Source organism: Etheostoma cragini, chromosome 7, assembly GCF_013103735.1.
Source record: "Etheostoma cragini isolate CJK2018 chromosome 7, CSU_Ecrag_1.0, whole genome shotgun sequence".
Lineage (NCBI taxonomy): Eukaryota > Metazoa > Chordata > Actinopteri > Perciformes > Percidae > Etheostoma > Etheostoma cragini.
Window position 1 is genome coordinate 20,401,446 of NC_048413.1, and position 23,364 is coordinate 20,424,809.

At 40.6% G+C, this 23,364-nt stretch overlaps 2 protein-coding genes across 3 annotated transcripts; both read right to left on the reverse strand.

The window, feature by feature from the left end:
- Nucleotides 1–308: 308 nt before the first annotated feature.
- rhoab (ras homolog gene family, member Ab) lies at nt 309–11,766 on the reverse strand. The gene is made up of 5 exons (XM_034877812.1): nt 11,583–11,766; nt 3,197–3,354; nt 2,012–2,132; nt 837–967; nt 309–571 (listed from the first exon to the last, which is right to left on the reverse strand). Exons 2-5 carry the CDS (start codon nt 3,350–3,352, stop codon nt 398–400), a joined length of 582 nt encoding a protein of 193 aa, XP_034733703.1. The 5' UTR covers nt 3,353–3,354; nt 11,583–11,766; the 3' UTR covers nt 309–397.
- Nucleotides 11,767–13,903: 2,137 nt separating this feature from the next.
- tmem115 (transmembrane protein 115) lies at nt 13,904–21,380 on the reverse strand. 2 transcript variants are annotated; one of them, XM_034877810.1, is made up of 3 exons: nt 19,933–21,380; nt 17,512–17,876; nt 13,904–15,596 (listed from the first exon to the last, which is right to left on the reverse strand). In XM_034877810.1, the coding sequence occupies exons 1-3, from the start codon at nt 20,422–20,424 to the stop codon at nt 15,293–15,295; spliced, it is 1,161 nt and encodes a 386-aa protein (XP_034733701.1). In that variant the 5' UTR covers nt 20,425–21,380; the 3' UTR covers nt 13,904–15,292. The 2 variants fall into 2 exon arrangements, with proteins under 2 accessions (XP_034733701.1, XP_034733700.1); XM_034877809.1 differs by having other exon boundaries at nt 17,512–17,871; nt 19,928–21,380.
- Between the last annotated feature and the right edge of the window lie 1,984 nt (nt 21,381–23,364).

Consider the following 23,364-nt stretch of genomic DNA (forward strand, 5'->3'; position numbering starts at 1 on the left):
ACCAGCAACTTTCTCAGTGTTACCAGTCAGCTAGACCTGTATGAAGGACCAGGATCTCCTAATGATCAGTATAAGTGGCTTGTTGAAAAGACAAAATGTACCAGCGTTTGGCTGATGTAAATTACCCAAATTGATAGAAAACCCACGGGAAAAGCGCCCAATGGTTTGCAGCGGTAGTCCCCCCCCCCACACATACACTTACACCTCTCCAACAAAGCATCCCAAACCCCAGGGTAAATTCAGTCCAACAAACAGCCATTTTACAGCGGTAGTCATTTACTGCACTCTTTTCTTCACCCCCCTCCCTCTCCCATCTAGTAATCCCTCCGTCCCTCCCGAGCCCTAGCTCCTAGGTACTGTAGCCCAGGGTGAAAACAGTCCAAATATGTCGGCCATTTTACAGCACTACACATTTATTGCTCTTCTTCCCGCGGCGAGCCTGCAGAGCTGCCCTGGTGGCCATCTCAAACACCTCCCGCACGCCGTCCTTGGTCTTAGCGGAGCACTCCATGTAACCAAAAGCTGCAATCCGGCCAGCCATGTCCCGGCCCTCCTCTGACTTTACTGGCTCCTATTGGATGAAGAGAAAACCAAGAATTTAGATTAGTAACACATTCACAGTAACCATGAATATTCATAAGTCTAGAAAAAACTAGCAAATAAAGATAAGTACTTCTTAAAATACTAGTCAATGCTAAGGGGTTGACAATCTCAAATAATAGATTCAATTTAATTAATTAAATAAATAGATTTCTAGAAAAAAAAAAAAAATAATAATAATAATAATAATAATTCTAAATAGCTTTTTGAGCCAGCCAAAACAAGAATTAGGGTACCTGTTTCATTTTGGCCAGCTCTCGGCGCGTGTGATCATCGTTGCGCAGGTCTTTTTTGTTTCCTACCAGGATGATGGGAACGTTGGGACAGAAGTGTTTGACCTCTGGGGTCCACTTCTCTGGAATGTTTTCTGTGAAGGAAAAAGACCATAGAAGAGGATAGATCAATAATCATTGGCTACTTTATGTGTGCATGTCTGAGGTAATTCTGGTTGTCAAACTAAACTTGAATGCAGAGCCCATGACGATAGGTGATGAGGCTTTACTTTATTTAAAATGTTGCAGGTGGGAGATAAACACTTTAGCCATGGGAGGCTACAGATTAATAATGGAAAAAGTGACAGAGCTAGAAAACAGGCAAAAGCCCAGTCTCGTACTGTGATAGTCGAGTGATTACTATTGTTGTCTATGTCTCACTTAAGAAAACAGGAAATGCTAACTATGTGTAAAAAAAAAAAAAGTAACTAATAGGAAATGCTGGTGCCATTTCTTTTCGCTATAATTGAAAACCCACATTGAAAGACAGACAATGGAAACCGTTGCATTAAAGCTATTTGATGTCTCAGCAAATACCCTTATCTTTAAATGAGTTTAACAGAGTTAAATCACAGGACACCAGCATTTTGATTAGACCAACATTTACAAAGTAATTTAATTTAAAATGCAAGCCAGTGCAAAGATAATTACGTTTCTGAAGACAAGAACAAAACACAAAGATGAGCCTCCATATCTTAACTGAACATCAAGTGGCAACGGAGGGATGAGGGGGGGGGGGGGGGGGGGGGGGGGGGGGGGGGGGGGGGGGGGGCATCCAGCTTGGTCAGCAAAAACACTGCTTTAAATGGAGCTGTGTTGTCAATTAAACCAATTTGAAATTACAAAGCTTTAGTACAATAAGCCTTTGTTTTATTATAATTGTAACTTATTCCGATTCATGTCTAGTACTTACATTATATGTAGCTTTTATCACCTTATATTATGCAAATCCATTTCAATGTAATTACAGAAGTGCTGTTCTTAATCACAGTGACAGAAAAGACATGATTTCTTAATACTTTATTGTCCCTTTAGGGAAAATTTCTTTGGACTCCAAGCTGCACACATAAATAATGCCTTGACAGTTATAAACCAAACGTGTGTGTGTGTGTGTGTGTGTGTGTGAGATTTGTACTCACCCAAGCTGTCAGGGCTGTCTATGGAGAAGCACATGAGGATGACGTCAGTGTCTGGATAAGAGAGAGGTCTAAGCCTGTCATAGTCTTCCTGACCCGCAGTATCCCAGAGAGCCAACTCCACCTGACAGACAGACAGGGGTAGAAAGACGGACAAAGGAATGTGGAGTAAAGGGGAACAAGAAAGAGAAGGGGAAGAACAAAAGAGAGTGAGAGAAGTTAATACACCATGTCCATCCTGATCAGCACAAATTTCACAGTGAAGGCAGCAAATAAATGAGGAGATAAAAAGGGCTGGTCGACCTCGTCCTGACCAAGAACTAGAAAAGGACAGATTTATTTTCTTATTCCACGAGAGTAAGTTAGTGCATCATAATACCAAAATGAGTATAAGAAAAAAAGCAAAGAATGTGCAACACTTGACAAGAAGTAGCCTGAGTGTCCCTCAGCAGCACAGAGGGTTAGAAATACAAAAGTCAAAGACTCAACGTCCCAGAATCCCATTAACCCAAAATGATGTCAGGATGTGTGGGGTTTTGATTGATGAGTTGGCTGGGTCCTGCAGCCATCCAGAGTGTCTCACACACACTCTCAGTTACAGTGGATTTTGATTCAATGTTTAAGTAATAAACACAGCCGTAACCCTACAATGTGCTTATTCCTCAGGGTAAAAAATCTTTACATAAATCAGGCATGAACATTGTCATCAATATGTCTATCTGTATCCACATTAAAAATGAAATGAAACCAATTACAAAACCCCTGGTTAGCATAGCCATTGACGGCATTTTAGAGAAAAGTCACACCTTGAAGAAGACACAGAAACACCTACACATTTTGTCAATTCATTTGAAGGCCTGTGACTTAGCCCTAACAAAGCAGTCTGTACAAACAGACTGGATTTAGCAGCTGACTGCTGCAATGTGAGGGAAGACATGAAAATTGAACAGTGCAGTTTCCCACCAGGGACCTGGGCCTAGATCGGAGTAGATTTAACCTCAAAGTCCAATTCGTCTGATTAACATTAACACAATCTGTGCACAAGTCCACTTGAAAAGGCTTGTCTCGACTAAAGTTCTTGTTGTCCTCGGTGTGGATCAATCCATTACCCCCGAGGCATCACTCTGACATGACATAGAATGGAAAATACTGATAGTTATGAATTTTTTTTACTGCAAATTGTCTCACCTGTTTGCCATCCACCTCTATGTCAGCAACATAGTTCTCGAACACAGTGGGGACATAGACCTCAGGGAACTGGTCCTTGCTGAAGACAATCAAAAGACAGGTCTTTCCACAAGCTCCATCCCCCACTATCACCAGCTTCTTACGGATGGCAGCCATCCCTGGAGGAACACACAGAGGAGGAGGAGGAGGAGGTTATGATCAAGGAGCCACAGAAGAAGCATTCAGAAGAATCAAAAGTACAACTGTCACAGCAGAGCATTTGCCTATTCTGAACCATCCATATTTGTGATCTTAGGGGGAAATACACAAAGTATACCGTGTAAAAATGCCAGGACAAAAAAAACAAACATGTAAATTGTGTTCAATATATGTTGCATTAAAGCAAGACTGTGTGTTGAGTAGCGTTGCATTGTGCAGGTGCACTTGGCAACACTATCCTTCACACATTTAACCAGAGCTTGAAGAAAGCAGTTCAAACCTGAAGAAAATCGGAGAGAGTAGGGGTGGGGGGAAAGAAAACAAAAAAAACTGATTCTTAGATGCATTGCGATTCTCTCTAGAACGAGTCAATATTATCAAATAAAAAATATTTTTTAAAAAACTTACTGTGTCCAGCAATGTATAAATCACAAAACAGAGGGACTGTGAGAAGATGGGATAATTACATACTTATATATAATAACAACTTAGAGTTTAGGCAAGAGAGTAGAAAAAACACAAATGTTTTGTATGCACGATTTAATAAGGCATGCATAAAATAATTAAGCAAAACACAGAGGATGTTCATCTACTTTATCACATTACATCCGACCACCTCATGTTTCATGTTCTAAGAAGCCAATCATCCACCTTAAACATGACTGAGCCTCTGACGTGGAAGATCACTGTGAGCATGTTTAATGCTGAAGCATTTAATGACTACAAATAAAAACCTCAGTAGACAAAACATTTCAATCAAATGTAACAAACTCAGATTTATATGTATTTTATTTTTTAAACACACATGAAAATGTACAAAAAAAACACTTGTTGCCTCGAGATGCATCAATAATCTGTTAGAATCAAACTGTTGGCCTCTGAATGGGAATCGTGAGGTGACCAGAGATTCCCACCCCAACTTATCGAGACAGAGCTGTTGTCCTGTGTCATCCAATATATAAATTCTATTATCAATTGTCTTGTCATGGTTTACAATGATTAGGTATGCCAGTATCAGCAGGGAGATACTGGCTGTGTTAAGAAATTTGTGTACGCCTCGGTTAGGTTTCTGTCTTGTTCTTACATAACATACAGTTGTCAACATAAAAGGTGTCAAATATGGCACAACGCAACAAGAGCTAATAGGAAGTAATATGTAGCCGAGGTTCCAGTAATTCTCAACAGTAGAAGACCCAACAAATGTGTCAGTGTGGGTGTGAGAGAACGAGCTTGGCCAACAGAGTTAAGTGAAAACAGTTTTTTTAGTCTGTGAGTCTCTTAGCTTTAAACAGAGGAATTAGGTTTAAATGTTGATTTGCTATTGAAATCTTTAAAATTATTCAATTCTTTTCAGAGTATAATATCAAGATTTATGGTCACAACGACAGAATGTGATCACAAAATAAAACAGGAAACAGCCATTTCCCTTCATACTTTAACAGGAACTGTATCCAAAAAGGCACAGACATTTTATTCACCAAGTGCACATAAAACGCACCTCATGTATCATGGTGGCACTGCTGCAGAGAAAACTTATAAGCACATGTACTGCATGCTTATTAAGCGCACAAGGACAACTGGACCCAGTATAGAGAGGGTAATAAAACCTATCACTGACAAGTTATTTCCTCCTTGTTCCGAGAACGTGCAGCCGTGTGCCGTGTCAATCACCTTCCTCTACCCTGCTATCTCCAACAGTGAGTCAGCTGGAGGCGTGACAGAGCGCAAAATCCCAGACCCCTCTGCTGTGCTTTCTCAATGCATCATCTGAGCTGCAGTTTTAATCTGCGGCTTTTCTGGAGCTGTAACATAGCGCATAGCATTTCTGGAGCTGTAACATAGCGCATAGCATTTCTGGAGCTGTGACATAGCGCATAGCATTTCTGGAGCTGTGACATAGCGCATAGCATTTCTGGAGCTGTGACATAGCGCATAGCATTTCTGGAGCTGTGACATAGCGCTAGCCCAGCGCAGGTTAGAGGTTCAATTCTCTGTGTCACTTTTGCCCCTTTTGAACAGTGACACGTGGTACCAAGGGTTGATTGTATTTAAATGTTGATTAGCCTTTGCATAAGAAGATGGTGTCTGGTTTTTGTCTGTTTTATTGCAGTTTGTATGCAACTGGCATTTTCAGACACAAGTACTCGTATGCTTCTCGTCAATTACTGCTCTCTATTAGCAATCGACCAATTGTCCAATTTAAGGCCTGGACAATTATCACGGCTGATAATTGTCAATTTGCAGATTATCTGTATTTATTTTCCCGATAACCAAGTTAATTAATAAAAAATGTGCTACTTTGGCTCCGCTACAGCTCTGTGTCTCTTGCTCCGATTTCACTCATCACTGAATCTCACTTAATGTTCCGCACACAACACTATCTGATTGGCTAGATGGTATAAGAGTAACAGCCAATCAAATCTGAGGCTGACGTGGAGCAGCCTCGAGAGCCAGGCCAAGCTCAACTGATTTGGGATTGAGCATTGGTCTGGGGAGTCTGCTCTGTATTTTCACTGCACAAGACGCTTGACCAACAGGCATAGTTCAAATGACTCTGTATGCAATTGGAAAGTCCTTAAACCAATCAGACCAATGATCCTGGTGACGTAGAAGCGACAGCTGTGTCAACGGGTCTACTTTACTTTGGTGGAGTTCGGAGGCCGCTATGTTGAACGTAAACAATAAGCTGCTTGGTCGCTTCTCTATCGTCATTGTGTTAAACCCACCAATAGCGCGGCAGGTACCTAAGCCAGTTTGATAGGTTCCCGCAAAATTGTGAAGTGAAGCAGGAGAATTAAACGTGCAGGTTTCTAGACCAAACTGCAGGGCAATCGACGGCAGAGTGGGCGGGGTTTACCCAATCTAAACTAGACCATAAGCATTAAAAGGAGTTTATGAATCTGGAGTGATAGTTAAAAAGATAATATTTATATATCATAATTTTTTTCTGTAAATGCATATTGGTACCAAATATCGGTTATCAGTTCCATTAACTACCAATACTCAGCATCGATACCTGAAAAAACTGTATTTGTTGATCCCTACTAAGAATACTGACTTTGATGTCACAGCCTTTTTTGCCCTCAGTCCCATTAGAGTCTGACCCCTAGAATGCACCAAAGCACCGCGAGGTCTATAATTGGCAAATGAATCTCCAAGTAGGACAGCGGTGTCAAATAAGATTAGACCATTTCCTCCATGACTTGGAGAAAAAGGAAAAGACAAAAATGGGGGCAGCTGTAGCCTTGAGGTACGTGTGTGGTCAATGCTTGAAACATTCGACCGGCGCTAAACCGGCCAAATAACAATGTCCCCTCCTTTTAACAAATGCTGGCTAGGTGCCTATAAGCAAGTCATTAACCCCACAAATTATTCCTTAAGCGCAGCTTAGCAGAAAATATGAGTCTTAAAATTGGTTATACAAAGCAGCCACACGGCTTTCAATGACAGCATCAGACAATACGTTTTTATAAAAATACTGTTCCTAGCTCAGAAAAAAAGATGCTGGAAAGCACTTAACAGGGGAATTATGAAGACAAAACACAACAGGAAAATCTCCGTTAGCAGTGGAGACTGCTGTGTCTCAACTGCCTGAAGTCCAGTCTAGAACTAGTCTTGCTCCACTGTCATGCAGAGTAAGGACTAAAAAATATGCCAGTCAATCGTATTTTAGTTTTCCTAATCCCCCCCCCCCCAAAAAAAAGAAATAATAATAATGGTTAGCCGGTTCCTGGTTAGACGAGCAGTGTAGTAAAGCAATTCATCTCAGTTACATCTCAAGACCTGATATCACGCGATCCTTCCTGATGCTGAGTCCGGCGAATTGACGGCCGAAAGTTGCACGGGTGCCTTTTCCGCTCACAGGCGCTACGTGGAAGCGAGAGGACCGCCGTTCAACTAGAAATAAAGTCATATAACCATTCCAATGACTCTAAAGCTGTTCAGTTAAAGTAAATCAAAACTTGAAAAAAATAGTTCCCTTAAAAGTCTTTGAACTTTACTAAATGAAAGGCCAAAAGGTGTAACGTTGACATTGGTCAACCAGAAGGAAGCACTAGTTGTTTGCTGGCAGAGCGCCACCTACTGTACTGGAGGCAGAGGTACTCTGGTCATAACCCCATTCTTACTCCCTCTTGTTTACGGGGAGAATGGCATAACCCGGTTATTTTCTAACCAGGGCTACTGTTGTGCAAGTAAAAGGACTGCATAAAATGAAATTAAGAGACAGACAAACAACGGATAAGGAGAGATGGGGATAACCCAAACAGGATTAAATAAACGGAGCAGGATACACAGAGCGCGCAACAGGGAACACTCCTGTGATATGAAAATAGAAGACAGCTTTGTTGAGTCACTTTATCAACTGACTTTCCCAAACTGTAATAATTGATACCGATTGTGCTCCTTTTGAAATACTGCCCTTTAAACTGCAGCTCATCCAAGCCATACAATTCTTAAAACAAAGAAAAACTTTGATAGATCTTGTTTTTTAATCTAGTCCCCCCCTTTGATATGGTGAAGTAGGCTGTTAGCTGTCATCCAATCAAACTGTTAGCTGCCAGACAAACCCCTCCTGCAACTTCATCCAACACAAAACTATTTGTGGAGTTTTCACAGATAGTGTTAGATGAAACACTATTCATCCTGCATTGTTTCCTTGTATGACACATCCCTAAAATATATTAATAATGGTTACTGTGTGCTTGATGATTCATCAGCTTGTCTTTTTGAAAACCTCACATATGCAACAGTTGCAAAGGCCTGTGTGTGTTTCTTCCAGGAAGTACCCTACACAGTCTACAGCGAGTGATGGTTAACTGACTGTCGACTGATACTTCAGTTTCTGACGGAATTTTGTCTTCTGTCACCAGATACATTTTGTTGGGTAGTGGAATTTGTAATTAATCTATTAGTTTTAAAGTAAATAATTATTTCTAACACTGTGTGCGACACATCCATATAAAATATGACTGAAAAAAAAAAAGAAACTTGTTGCACACGCCAGCTCCATATGTATTTATTTAGACGATGTTTTGGCCCTCTGGCCTTCTGATCAACAAGGATGACAGCTACAACATCTGTGTTTGTTAAAAAACATTCCTGAATTGAAGAAGAGAATCCTGAATTTAAAAGGCAACCAGATTAATCATAATGCTAATTAAAAAATTGTGTCTTCTGACTTAAGACAAGGGCTGCAGTTGCATATATCTCATTTTCCCTATGAAGGTTCCTAACTAAGTGGAATGACCCAGAGGTCATTAAGTGGCAGGCAGTGATAAGAGCTGTTTGAATTATCGAAAAGATATGAAATAGTGCTTAACTGCTTCCTTTATTAGCTATTTTAGCATAAGGTACACTGGCGCATCCTTTACGAATGAAGAAAAACAGCATTAGATAGAACCAAATAGATATAGGTATGTAAACTATGTAAAACTTTTCATTAAAAGTATTTACAGGAGATGCTCACAGAAAGCACTGAGATTTTGTGTTGACTGAACACAGCACTAATATATATATATATACATATTTTTTTTTACTGTACATCGCTAAGAGTCCACCAGTTTTGTGCGGGTTTTAGCTGGTAGATAAACTACCTGGCTTTGAATAGTGTGCCGGGGCTACATATGTCTCTGCTGCTATAGAGATTACCGCAGCACTGTAGAGATGTGTTAGTGACCGGGCAGCAATAAAGGAATACAGACAGGCATCAGACTTGGCGGTTATATTACCACTAAAAAACGTATAGCATGCTATTGCTCACGGTTTACTTACTATTGATTAGAGAGACTGCTTTCAGTAATTGTAAATGTTTCCATGTGCCCAGTAATGTCACTGCAGCAAGTATCGTGGAGCATGTAAGCAGCTAAACTAAAAACTGATGTGATAAACTTAACAGAGACAGAAGTACATTTTTAACTTCTGAAATAATCGGTGAGTTTATTCTGCCATTCCTCCTTTTATTCAAAATTAGACGGAAAATAAAATGGTAAAGTAGTATTCCAAACATGGTAAGAACGTGCAGGGCGAAGTATCTAAGAAGCACTTTTTGTAGTCATTCTTGTGGACCTTGTAGTTTCACCACATAAGACCCACAGTCAATAACATCTACTGTCGCATTACTACGTAAACGAGTCTAAGTGTAGTCTGGCTTCCTTAGCACCGCGGTTGTCTTTTCCTAAGTCCTTGTAAATCCTTGACAACATGACTCTTCCCATCAAAGTGAATTAGGAAAAGACATGACTTAAATTCTTGGACTACTCGATTTGTTGAAACCACCTAGGTAATCATCGATGCCACGTTTAAAGCCCCAATAAACAGATCCTTCATAATAAGCACAATCATTTCATAATACACACTCTAATCCTTACAATAAAAAATGAAAATAGCTTAAATGAGAGGTCCATTAAGACTATAATGAGCCACTGCTGCACAGTAAAACACTTCTAAATGCGGATAAACATGGAAATGACCCCTCGCAGTAACGAGACAAACCACCGTGGGACCCAGGATACAATCAAATTATATTTTCAAGAGGATTAGCAGATATTCAATTAACAATTAAAAAAAATGAACACATTTTTAGCAACCCCCCCAAGAGAACTGGTGTACACACACATTTTTTTTTATTTATATATATATATATATATATATATATCATTAACCATTAGAAACAATATTAGGTAAAATGTATTAATTGGCCATTTAATGAAATTAGATATTAAGTCAGTGGCTGTTATCTCCCTCTCTGACCATGGAGGAGAGGATATGATTTTAGTTCAACTTCACGGGTGACAGTGTGTAACCGTGTCTTCTAAATAACTAAAGGCTATTCCGGAGGGTTTTGGGCAGGCTATATGGCAAGAATAATTAAGTGGCTAAAACATAATTCCAAAATGATGTCAATGAAGCCCCATCCAAAAACAACGAATTTCCAAAAAAACTGTCTTGACACTGTGCTACGCGATTATATATTGTCTGAGATTTTACCCATCGTATAGCTTAATAAAAATGTCTCTTCACTATACAACAAAATTTCCTTAATGTGTGTCAGGTTGAAATTGACAATCATGTGCCATGTTTCCCCAAGACCACATCACATCTCTAGCTTTGATTTACTATTGTATGAAAACCACTCAAACACATTATCAATAACCGTAGTCAATAAAAATATAGTGATACATGAGTTTGTCTGTATCACCCAGCCCTCGGTGGTCAAATGGTTTACACTTGCATGGCTGGTTAGAAAATTGGCCGTGCTTTGTGCGGTTTTCCAGCGCACAGAGAAAGTTGTGTTTCTTGCCTGTGAGAGCTCCCAGTGTTTAAGTCAAACATTGTTTTCTAACCAGCTAGCCACTGGGTGGGTCACCAGAAAGATGGCGTCATCACATAGGCAACAGATGGCAAATGTGTCCGCAGTGGAGGAACGAGTGGGTGGCCCCGATCCAAACTTAACACCAAGACCCAAATACATACACATGACTTCTCAGAAGCTATTGCTGACGTGAAAACTTCAAAACCAAGTACTACCAAGTAGCTACAGACTGTGTGCGCTATGGTCACTATATCGCTAACATAACATATGTCTAACATCTACAAAATAAGAAATCCGGGTTTGGTGTTGAAAAAAAGTACATTGAAATGACATATTGAATATTTAGTTGTTCGTTACAATGTGTGGCATGTTACCGGAAAACTAACGTCTAAAAAAAATAAAATAACTACCACAAGCAGCCATTCAAGAAGCGGCGCTGAGCCGTTGGGAAGCCGCCTGGTCAGCCGGGCCAAGTCAGAAAAGGAGCCTCATTGTTTGGTTACGGCTGGATCGCCAATCTAGGCCAGTCTTAACGGTTCAATTTATAAGCAAAACTAAAGTTCTCACAGTGTAAAAACATCCATGGGTATACTTTGACCGAGGTATTTCGATCACAGCCGTTTATACACTCGGAACACAGCGGTTTTTGCCTCAGCACAAGTGTTTGGCAATTGCGGAAGCGGCATTGAAATTGAGGTCGGCTAGGGCAAAAGCTAACGTTAGCTAGCTAACGTTAACCTCGCTGGCTTTTAGCTTTGCAAACACGGCCTTTTAAAGCTCCGGACAACTTTTAAAATAACCCTGTTCGCTTCAAAACTTAACAATACGAGAGAAGAAGCACTTCAAAATTGTCTAGTATTCCAGAAAGTAGTTTACCTGCAGTGTATGTGGCTAGCAGTCGGATTTGTCAGTGTTTCGCGGAGCAAAATTGCTTTGCCGACCAGTCGAGTCGCTCGCTGCTCTCCCCGGTCTCAATCTGATACAATGATTTACTTCACGGGAGCGCGCCGCCAGGGTTTGTAGTTTGTAGCTGGGGGAGGGGTGACGGGTACGAGCCTGAGAGCCACACCTGCGCGGGCACGAGGTGTAAAAGCACTCGGAGCAGTATGGAAATATGTAAGGTTACGTTAAGCTATACTATTTCTTTATTTGTCTATGGCTATACATCACTGTCTATTTTTTTAGACGTGACATTTAAACTTTCATGTTTATTTAATGTTTAAGTAAATTATTCTGTTTTAACTTACAGGACAGAGCTTTACAATTCATCGTCATCTTCATCAGTGTATCCTAACTGGGATCACTGCATTTCCATCTTTATGAGGCTAGCCTACCCCTGGTGTTTTTCAGGAGTTCCATGATAAACACCTAAGCTTTTGGCTAAGCAAACTATGAACATAGTGGTCCGGTACACAGAACTGTGGGTTAAATCCCCACGAAGCACCTATAGCTTTAAGTCAATAGTGGTTTTGCACTAATCAGAGTTTATTGAGCCCATTACAGGTTTGCCAACACTGAAGCTGTACATTTTCTCTCATTGTAAGTACCTGTGGGCCAGCATCAATTGTCCAATTGGAAATCTTTACCTATTGCACCACCTGGCGGACAGTTTAGGTAACTAAACAAATGCAGGGCAAATCATGTAGAGTAAGAAGTATAGAAATATTCCACCCAATTGTAAAATGACATAATTCGAGTATCAGCAGAGTTGAGACTCCCCTGGAAAGTGTTACCTTATTAATTAGTAATAACTAGAATAACAAAGAGTTCTGTTGAGATGGTCCATTTAGGTTTGTTTTGAATGTACGTCCTTTGTAGACAATTATTTCCACCTTTAAATACAATGTCTGGGAAAATTGCACGGGAATTGGGTGATGGGTAGTGTGTATTTATCATAAGTTAAGTGGTCACTGTAACTGTGTGTAACTGTAGTCTTTTTAAGTTTTAAAAAGGGGTCATATTGGTATTTTTTGATGCGACCATTGTCAGCGCGGGTAGTTTTTTCTTAACATTAAGGTGTTCTTTGACTTGAGTAGAATATTCCAGTACTCTTTCCAACCCTCTTAATTATTTTGTCTCATACCATCAGGCTGGGGCAGCTTCTGGTTTTTAAGAGTTTGGTTTTACATTGCATGGTTATAGAGCAGAATTTATTATTTTATACCTGGTAATCCCACTTATAAATACAATAACGCAACAAAGACTAAAAACCTGGTTTTAATTTCATACAATCGTCTTTTATTTCATATACAGAAATATATCTGAAAACTAAAACAGAAAAGTCGGTGCAACAGCCACAGTGCAGAGAGAGAGACCGTCATTAGTATGAACAAGATTTGATGGTGCAAAAGTAGGGACAGACAAAAAGACAAGAATTTGTTATTTCCATTCAACATATTCCACCATTTCCAACACATATGAATACAGCTCTTACATAGCACTCCTGGGATATTACACAAGGTTTTTGATAAACTGTAAACATACTTTGCAGTGTGCTCAGAGTTGGAACATATCCAATCCTAAAATCCCCTAAAAACAAAACACAGGCCACTACTCCTGGGCGGACACAGGAGGAGGAGATTTCTCCTACTAGTTGATCACAGAGGGTTATATAAATAACCCAGTGTCTCTTTTGTTACATTTGTTTTCAATTTAAATGTATGCCAATTCAGTAAGTGACAAATAAAATGACCAGGAATGCCACTGTAAACTTATTCTTCAGAAAACACATCAGATTACTACATTTGAAAAACAAAAATTCTTTATATTTGAATTAAACATGTAACAACACATTTCTTTACTTACTTATTTGAAACATTTTGTGTAGTTCCCGGGTTGCAAAGTCTGCACAGTTCACCTCAGCTATTTGGAAATCCTCATTTAGTATGAAAACATTTTCAACCTCTTGATCACAAGTTTTAAATTAATCTATCAATTTGTCACCACTGTGATGGCAACGTCTAAAATAATGTATTGGCAGCGACTGACTTTAATTAATAACAATGAGTAAAATTGGGAATTCAAATTATTTGATCAAGAGTCATTACCATGATAGAGTGTGATATCTACGGCAAAGACTGTCTACAACATGTAGAAATGACTGCATAGCATTACTGCAGTGATTTTTTATGAAACGATTTAGCTGCCCATCAACCTCCCGAGGAAAGGATTCACCACTGGCTCTGCTTGGCACTGCGTTTTCAGAAACAAAAGATTTTACGAGAGCAAAGGATGTGACTGGGAAAACCCTGGCCAGGCTCGTTACTGATCCCTGCATGTGTCCGCCGTCTGTGGAGTCATTTATGAGTCTGCAATCAACAAATCAGAGCAGAGTTTGACATAGCACAGGTACAAACTCGGCATACTCTAAAAAATACCTGCACAATCTGTGAATGACCTTTCTCTACCCTTGTCGGCACCAAATGACAAACACAACCATGAGTTGACCAGTGACCACTGTGTATTACATGCACCCAGGTTATTGTATAATTTCAGACTATAGAAGGTGAACGTGTAAAATGATACAGGATGATGCTCCAGGAGTAGGCTTGATAATGAAAAATACAATAAACTCATAATTTGGGAAACAAGAATCATATTCATCATCCACAGATGTGTGTGTGAGTGTAACACAATGAACGTGTCATGTTAGTGAACAGAAAAAAAAAAGCAATTTCTTTTTTTGTTTTGGTTTTTTTGTTTAGTCATGAACAGACCATAACAACAAATGGGGGATTAAAAAAAATGGGTACACAGTCCATTTCTCTGTCTTTTGTTTCAGAGAGACCCCAGGGGACCTCGGCCCGGGAAAAATATTTTCACCTCTTCAAATCTTGGAAGTTTTGTATCAGTTTATCAGCAGGACAGACCTGCACCAGCCTCTTTCTGGTGCAGCACCACTGCCGAGAACGTGCTCGTCATACGTCCTTCATTACACTCCTGGTTTCTGATCAAGAACCAGTTAACCATAATCCACGGTCACTTGCAGCCATTTTTTTCAGCGCTTATCAAACCGGTGCGCATAGCGTCGGCCTCTGAATCAAGAAGTCAAGAATCAAGAAGTCAGCGTGCGTCTCTGTCACTGCAAGCTTTCTGGAGGCAGGCTATCAGAGAACTATCGCGGTGCCGAAAAAGACTTGGAAAAAGAATATTGTAGAGCCATTTTGTTATTTATTTAGAAAGAAAGAGACACATGAAGCAGTGGACCGAGGGCTGCCAGTTCGGTTTATGTCCAGAAACAGACGGAATTTCTGGTTTCTGGTCATATGCAGGAAGGAAGAAGAATAAAGTGTCCAGTTTGCCCATCTACACTGAGCATTTACAAACAGCATGTCTGAACTGAAAGCACTTTACAGTTACCACCCCTTTGGTTTCATCATGACATTGACAGTGTGTTTGTTAGCACACGGTCTGTGTGTATGAACTGGTCGAAGATGTTGTGTGTGTTAGCGTGTGTGATATCGAGTGTATACCTACTCACTGTCACTGAACATATTTGTATACTAGCCAGGGACGCTGACTACACTAGTAAACCTTCCAGTGACACCGAACAGAGCGTGCACATCTTTACAAGTGTGCTCTATTTGTTACGATCTAGCAGGTGCATCCTCGAAGCTGATAATGCTGGACTCTGGGTGTTGCGCTCCGCCTGTCGATGGCCCTCCGCTGCTCTGCGACATCGAGGATGAGGAGGTGGAGGAGAGAGAGCCGCCGACAGGTCCCCCTGCTGGTCTCGGCGTGGAGGAGGGGTCGCGCCCGCCTGGGAGGAGCGGCTGTGTGTCGGTTCTGACCTCGTCGTCCTCATCGTCTTCTTCGTCGTCCATGCTGGGCCAGGCGGACTGGTCCTCCACACGCTTGAGACGCTCGTTCAGAGCCTTGAGGGCCAGTTGTCTGGAAGGAAGAGGGAAGATGCTCTTCATTAATCCCATAAGGAAGTACTGCTGCACAACAAGAGAGGCCTGTTTGTGATTGTTGCAGCGCTCTTGTGTAGATGTAATCTAATGCTCACTGTGCTTTAATAACAGTATGAAATATGTGCACTAAATTGAGCCATGTGGGGGAAAAGAGACAAGAGAACTTTGCTGTCAAGGCTATTAAAGTAAGTAATCTGTCATCTCTTACACAAACATAACATCCCTACGCATACAGAGGACAGTAAGGGTCGGAAAAGAAATTGCGTCGAGATCTTTTGTGTGATGATTTTTAAATCATTTATTTTCCTAGAATGGATTAAAGCAAACAAGAAATCATATCTGTTTCCAGCAAAACAGCCCGAAAGCAGAAAATGCAGAAAATACATGTTATGTACTTCTTTACAAGTAAAATAAATATCGCACAGACTGACATGTAATGTGCTTTGTTCTTAGAAAACAATTAGTTTTCAGAAATGTCTTATTATATATTGTCTCTAGAAGAGTATAATTCAGCTTTTGTTTTGATTAAAGAAGGAAAAGAAAATCGCAATACCGCAATATATCGAATCCCAATAAATGAAAATTGCAATACTAATCTAATCGGCACCCATGTATCATGAAAGAATCAATAGGGACAAAAGCACATCGTCCCAGCCCTAGAGCATAGGGCTAGCCAAAGTGCAGCACCATTGGAGCAGTTTTGGGGGTTCAGTGCCTTGGTTAAGGGCATCTGGCCCATTAAATTGTAATACAGTAGATGTAGTACCGGTTGAAAGATATCTACAAATGTAAATGTAAATGTGCTGTATTTATATAGCGCTTTTCCAGTCTTAACAACTGCTCAAAGCGCTTTTACATCTACAGGAGACATTCACCATTCACACACATTCATACACTGTGGCCGGGGCTGCCGTACAAGGTGCCACCTGCTCATCAGATAAACATTCACACACATTCACACTCCGATGCGCAGCACCGGGGGCAAATCGGGGTTCAATGTCTTGCCCAAGGACACTTCGACAACGACTGCAGCGGCGGGGATCGAACCACCAACCTTCCAATTGACAGGCAACCGCTCTACCACTGAGCCGCCCCACAAGTCAACGTCTTGCCGCCCTACAAGTCAGCCGCCTCAACAAGTCAATGTCTTGACTTGATGAAAATGTTTGGTCTCTTGTCTTTCAATTGACAAAAAAAAGCAATGGCAGCAATGACAATGTTTACATAGACTGTGAATGTGATTAGGGGTAGGTCAAAATAATAGATTCTTCAAATACAATCAATCATTGTTTGAGTGATCTGATATCCAATAATAAAATCCTGAAATCAATCTTTTAATAAATGCCTTATCCCCATAGATGTGGGAAACTGACCCCCTTCTTAGTCCAATGGACTGGCCTTCAATCTACTGATATTTCTGTAACCGAGGTGAGTCCCACACAATTGGAATAAACTGATAAATGTGTGAAGTCACAATTAAGATATAGCTATAAAAAAGAAAAGATTAAATAAAACAGGGAAACAACACTTTTTGCTGCTATATTCATTTTTTGGAATGAAATCTGTCATTTGTTGATTCAATTACTTCATGGGGGGGAAGGGGGTAGGGGGTGTTGGAAAAAAGCCTGAAGAGGCCAAGGACAAAAAGACTGGAGAAACAACTTTTGGAGAAACGCAACCTGACATCACAACATCACGCTTCGGTGGCCAATAACATTACTGCCGATCAATGTAAAGCATCACGAGGGCACCTTTTATCACACTAGATCCTTATTGGCCAGTATCAAATTTTTTTAAACAAAGCGCACCAATCTATCAGACCATCCTTTGCACGAGATCAGTTTATAAACTTTCAGATGTTAAGGTTTAACTCTTTTTTTGCTCTGACTTACCTCCTCCTTTCTGCATCTTGTGGGTCCGTCCCTGGCAGGCTGATTGTGATGGAGGAGGGCGCCCCCACGTCATACCTCTTCACCATCTTCCTGCACACCTTCACCTTCACCAGGGCGGAGTGGACCAGCCCCGCCAGCAGACCCACGGCCGGCTGCAGCGCCTCAGGAAAAAAACTAGCGAAGGCAAAGTGGTCCGACATGTCCCCACGGCCCCGGCTGTGCCTCTGGTAGAAGCGAAGGTACACCCAGCCGGACAGGGCACCATAGCTGTATGCGGCCAGGGGGGCCGAGGTGTCAAGCAGACCTGCCAGGCGCAGTAGAGCCAGGAGGAGGAGGACCAAAGCCGGTGCTGCTTTGAGTCTTACCTGAGATGGGAAGGGGAGACAGATTTTAGTTTCGGTATATAAAAATAAATCAACCAAAGGGACAGTTGCCATTTTGTCTAGAGACCACTGTGGCTGCCAGTTCCCACAGTTCACCCAAGTCACTTAAATTCATGAATTGAAACAACAAACAATAGCTGGTTGCCTGCCAGGGTGGCAGGCGGGAGTCATAGTCAAATGTAGCAGCGTTTCGATGGAGTACATTTCCTAACATGCTCAGCTGAGATGAGGGAGATTAGAGTGAAGTAACCTAGTTTTGTACAAACATAACATTGCCAAAACAGATTGGCCTGGTAGTTTAAGAGACACATTAGGAATGTGTAGCTAATGTGTGCTTCAGCAAAAACTAAAAGCCTTATCTGGACACTCAGTGCAAGCTGCCCTGCTGATCAGATTTAATCTTAAAATATAAATTAATAGATCACACTTTAGTCCAAATTTGGAAGCGAATCACATGCCTAAACAGCAGGACACAAACCAACCAAACAAACACTGAACATCTTACAAGCCACTGGTTTATACAGCTTCAATACAACAGCATGATCAGTGTATTTGACCATCAGTTGGTGTGTGCTCATAAATTGATTAAAGCTGTTACCATACCACACCGCCATGAAAACAAAAACTAAATGTCCAAAGTGCTACTTGGATGTAACAAGTGTAAATAAAAAAAAAAAAAAAAAAAAATTCCTCCCCAACATAAAATCACAATTCAATAATCTGTGAGTGATCCCACTTAAAAAGGAACAGTATACACCAAAAGAAACAGACCATACAGAGGTCCTTCAGTAGATAGCCTATAAATCAGTTTATTGCCTTTCTTATTGCTGTAGTTTGTTGTGTTGTTATTCCAATAGTATATCCCACTAGATGTTTTCACCAAAGTGTTAGTAAGGGACTGAAGGACATGACTGGATGCTTTCATGCAAAACCACAAACTACAGCCTCCAAGATGACAACACCCCAGAGTGTTCTTTACCACATGTGGATTTCCAACATTTCTCCAATCCACAAACACGGCAGTACGCTGTTGGTAAGTGTGCAAATTTGCACATTTCACTCAATACCACCCAATTAAAGCTATAGTGTGTAGTTTCTGAATCTGGTCCTTTTTCCATGTGTATCCATTGTGTAATTCTATGTTACATTTAAAGGAGAATTCCAGTGATTTTCAATACGTACAGTCGCTCTGTTAGTAAATTTGGAGTGCTGTCAGTAGAAAGAAAAATGAAAACAATCGGCGCTGTCTACACAGAGTTATCCTCCTGCTAGCGTTAGCACCCAACAGGCTTAAAAAGGGCAAGTCTTAAATGTGTTTTTAGCCTCTAAACAAGCTCAAAATTGTATTATAGGGGCCTACCCATGTAAAGCAAATTTGACTGCTGTAGATTTGACAGAAAGGCATAACAGTTGTGTTAATTCAGCCAGTGCAAAGACCTCTGTTTATTTCCTGTTTTTCACACTAGTCCACACTAGTCAAAACACGTCTTTCTCTCACATCTACTGCAGTGAGATTTGCTGTGTTCACTCAGAAGGAATCACTTCACGTGGGTAGGCACTTTTAATGATATTTTGAACATGTTAAGAGGTTAAAAACACGTTTAAACTTGCCCTGTTTAACTATGTTGGGTGCAAACTCTAGCAGGATGATAACAAGGTGTAGGCAGCACAGATTGGTTTAATTTTTTTTTTTTGCTACTGACAGCACTCCAAATTTACAAACAACGGAGCTATGTACTGATATTGACTAGAATTCTCCTTTAAACTAAAAACAAAGCACATTTTACCGGTGTGTCATTTGTGAATATGGCTGGGCTTGATGTGTAATGGCTATAATCTGACAAAGGCTTGTTTATGTACACAACTCAAGGACTAATGGTTAGGTTTCCAGTTCCGTTTACATTCTTGCTGGACTGCATTCTTAATTCAGCTTTGTTGTCCCACACTCCTTATTGGTCTGGTAATATTTAGTAGCATACCCTTAGCCAATAAGCATCAGTGCAGAGCAGAAATTACTTTCGGTATTTGTTAGCCTCACCTGTGGCACCCTGAGCACTGTAGTATCCCCCATGGTCTGCTTCAGCGCCACCAGGACACCTCCCAGGAACCCAGCTGCTCCATAGGCACGAACAGCAAACAGGTAGTCCAGGTCGAAGGTGGCAACATAGGTGAGGAGGTAGGAGAGGCCTGCCAGGAGGCCTGCAGATATATTAACCACTGCGAAAAAGATCAAGAGCTCCAGAGCGCCCCACAGAGGCTCCAGCAGGCGCCCACAGGCCATAACTATGCCTACATTGGCAACCACACCCCAGACATGCTGCTCTACCACTCCATGGGTCACCAGTGTCCACACCCAAAAGTTTGGCGGAAAAAGGTAGCCTGGGGTCACCCCCAGTGCGTATGGAGTGTCAACAGCCCATGACAAAAGATAGAGGAGTACCACCACAGCACTTATACTTTTCACTACCACACTGGTGCTGGCAAGGGCAGCCAGAAAGTGCTGTCGTGCCACTGGCAGGTAACGATTCATTGTGGTCTGTTTTTGAAGAGGATCCTACTTGAGCAAATCAGCTCAAGATGGCGAAACAGCAGATCAGTTGCTTCGGGTAGAGCAAATGTTGGATCCCGGTGTGAGGTTTAATAATGCCTAGAACAACAGGTCGCACCTGTAAAACCTGACAGCATCAACATCCACACTTCTCTGTGAGCCTCCATCAGGATTTCTGTCTTTAAAACTGGTTCAAGATAGTTTTGTTAATCAACTAGGTAGTCTATTCCTTCTATTCAAATAAGGTCAACTTTGGTCAGCAGTAGATAAGATTGAAGATGCGATAACCTTAGCTAGCATACTTTTTGGTTTAGCTACTGGGCTGGCGAGCTTTAGTCGGCGTTAACAAAATAACAACAAGGTTATAAATTACCACCAGCTAGCAGCAGGTGGTAGCACCCAACTATTCAAATCCTAGCTAACTGAAACAAATATACCCAAGTGTCCAACTTCTTCAGAGGGTATTGGCTGAGTTAGCTAGTAAATACAGGAGAGCTAATGTTAGCTAGCTGTCAAACTGAGAGCTAGTTAAGTTACGCCGATTTATATCCGCCCCGGAGAAGAAAAGGTTACGCCTTAGTTTGATTATAAAACAGGGCAGCCAGTATCAGTTATACCTGGTCGATCAAAACAGCCTACGGAGCCCCTGCCTTGGTCCCTTGCGCTCTCTCGGCCCGGTGTTTACCGGGCTAGCCCGAGGATTCTCGTAGCTAGCAACAGGCCTTCAAAACAATGTTAGAGACGTTTCTCAACCAGCGTCAATTCGCGAATAGTTGAGAGGTTCTTCACACTACCTTAGCTTCATTCGTTTATTGTATTGGTCTTCCGTCATTTGAGAGCAAGTCACCGGAGACAATTATTTTATATTGGCAGGCACTCCTCCCTGCCTGTACCACCACTCTGCTACTGATCTGCGCTGTCTGCCATCGTCATCAACAATTGGTGGAGAGAAAAAAAAAAGTCCAGTCACGTAACGTTTCAACACCAAAGCATTCTGGGAAACCGAGTTTTCAACAAATGACGGACCAGTCCTCCTCGGTACAACACAAAGTAAATAAAGCTGGGTTAAGATCCATGGTTAAAATGAATCGGTAGATGACTTTGTTACTATTTAGACCTTATAGATTAGCTTTGCTTGTGATGGAAAGCAGCTTAATACATTTATTCAAATATTTTATTCGTCATCTCTATGGTTTAGTGGGAAAGAAGCCTAGAGCATTTACATTTATTTAAAAGCTATAGTCATCGATTATTTTTGTAGATAACTATTTTGCATAATGAAATTATCTAGCAAATTTGTTCAGCATTGGTTAGTTAACTACTCAAATATTACACTGTATAGCCTACTTACTTAATGAACTAGCCAAGAAAAGGCCAGCCTCGATATAACATTCTAAAAGGAGCCATTCTGGTTTTGGTTTTGATGCCCTAGTTCAATTTTAAGGATTTTAATTCTACAAATACAAATTTATAACAAATAAACATCTGCTTGTGTGTGTGTGTGTGTATATATATATATATATATATATATAAAGGTCTCACACACACACACACAAACACAAACTCCACTATGTGAGTGGCTATTTAATAAAGTAGGACATACAAAGCAGACCAAACCCAGATTTCACCATCAATGTTACATTTCATTGATCTTACCACTACACTACAGGAACAAGATAATCAAATATACTGCCAAAAGCAATGGCATTGAACACAATGACATCTACATGAGTGCAAATAAATAAACAGAAAACAACCGGATCAAGTTATGTCTACAACTTTTGAGATTCAATAATCATTTCTTTCACCTATTATTACCAGCTTTTCTTTAAGAATGATACCATTTTGCACAAGTAGGTATACCTTCTTGCATGTTTTAAATAGTGAATTGGCCTACATATTTCTGGTTCATTCAATGATCCGTATTCTTTTTTAAGGGAATAAAATGTTAAATATTGAAACTACACAATATTAGGTTTTCTTGTAAAACACTTATTGAGATTATATGTAGTGTGGTCTTAAAAACCAATGAACAGAATAAAGCTGTCTGGAGCGGATTCCAGATTCTCACATTTTTATTATGAGTGCTTGATTATTATTGCAAAGAACATAAAAAAGGTCCCACCAAGTACATAAAAGGTCCATAAACCCTAAGGAACTGTTTTAGGGCCTCTGGGTACATTTCTATCGCTTAAATGGATTCTACAGTCTGCTTACCCTAGAGCACATGTTTCTTTTCCTTCAAGACAAATTTACACTGTAAATGAAAGTGTCACAATTGAATATATATACCATTGTTTATACGTCATTGGGCTGTGGTTGAGCACAAATTATACTCTTAGTAATACTAGTACTTATACTTGTCTTATGATTGTAAAAGTGGTCCCTTTTTGTGGAGGCAGCTTAGTTGTTCCAGAATATGTGGCTCAGTTACCTGTGTGTGGGTTTTTGTGAGTGAGGGACATACAGGCGTATACACCACATCTTCTGCTACTATTGATGGACAGCAATTAGGTAAACATATTTTTTAAAACAGGTTTCTTTTTATTTACAAACTTCAAAAAAGCAAAAAAAAAAAAAAAAGAGGATCTAAACATAATCCAAGGTCGTACACATTATATATTGATAAACTACACAACAGGCTTTGACTAGAGCCAATCCTCAAAGACAGCAGCTTTAATCTTCTACTCGGCTAAAATGGAATTCAGACAGTCGACCCAATCGATATGTATAAATAAATATGTAAATTCAAGTAGAAAGCCATAAAATAAAAGGGCAGTCAGTCAGTGCGACAAACGCAGAGCTGACAACCAAACAGGTCAACACTGAAGAAAATCGCATTTTTTTTGCCATTATAGGGATGACAAAGATGGACATTTCTGATGCTATGGCAATGAACATCAAATGAAAGGAAAGAAAAGC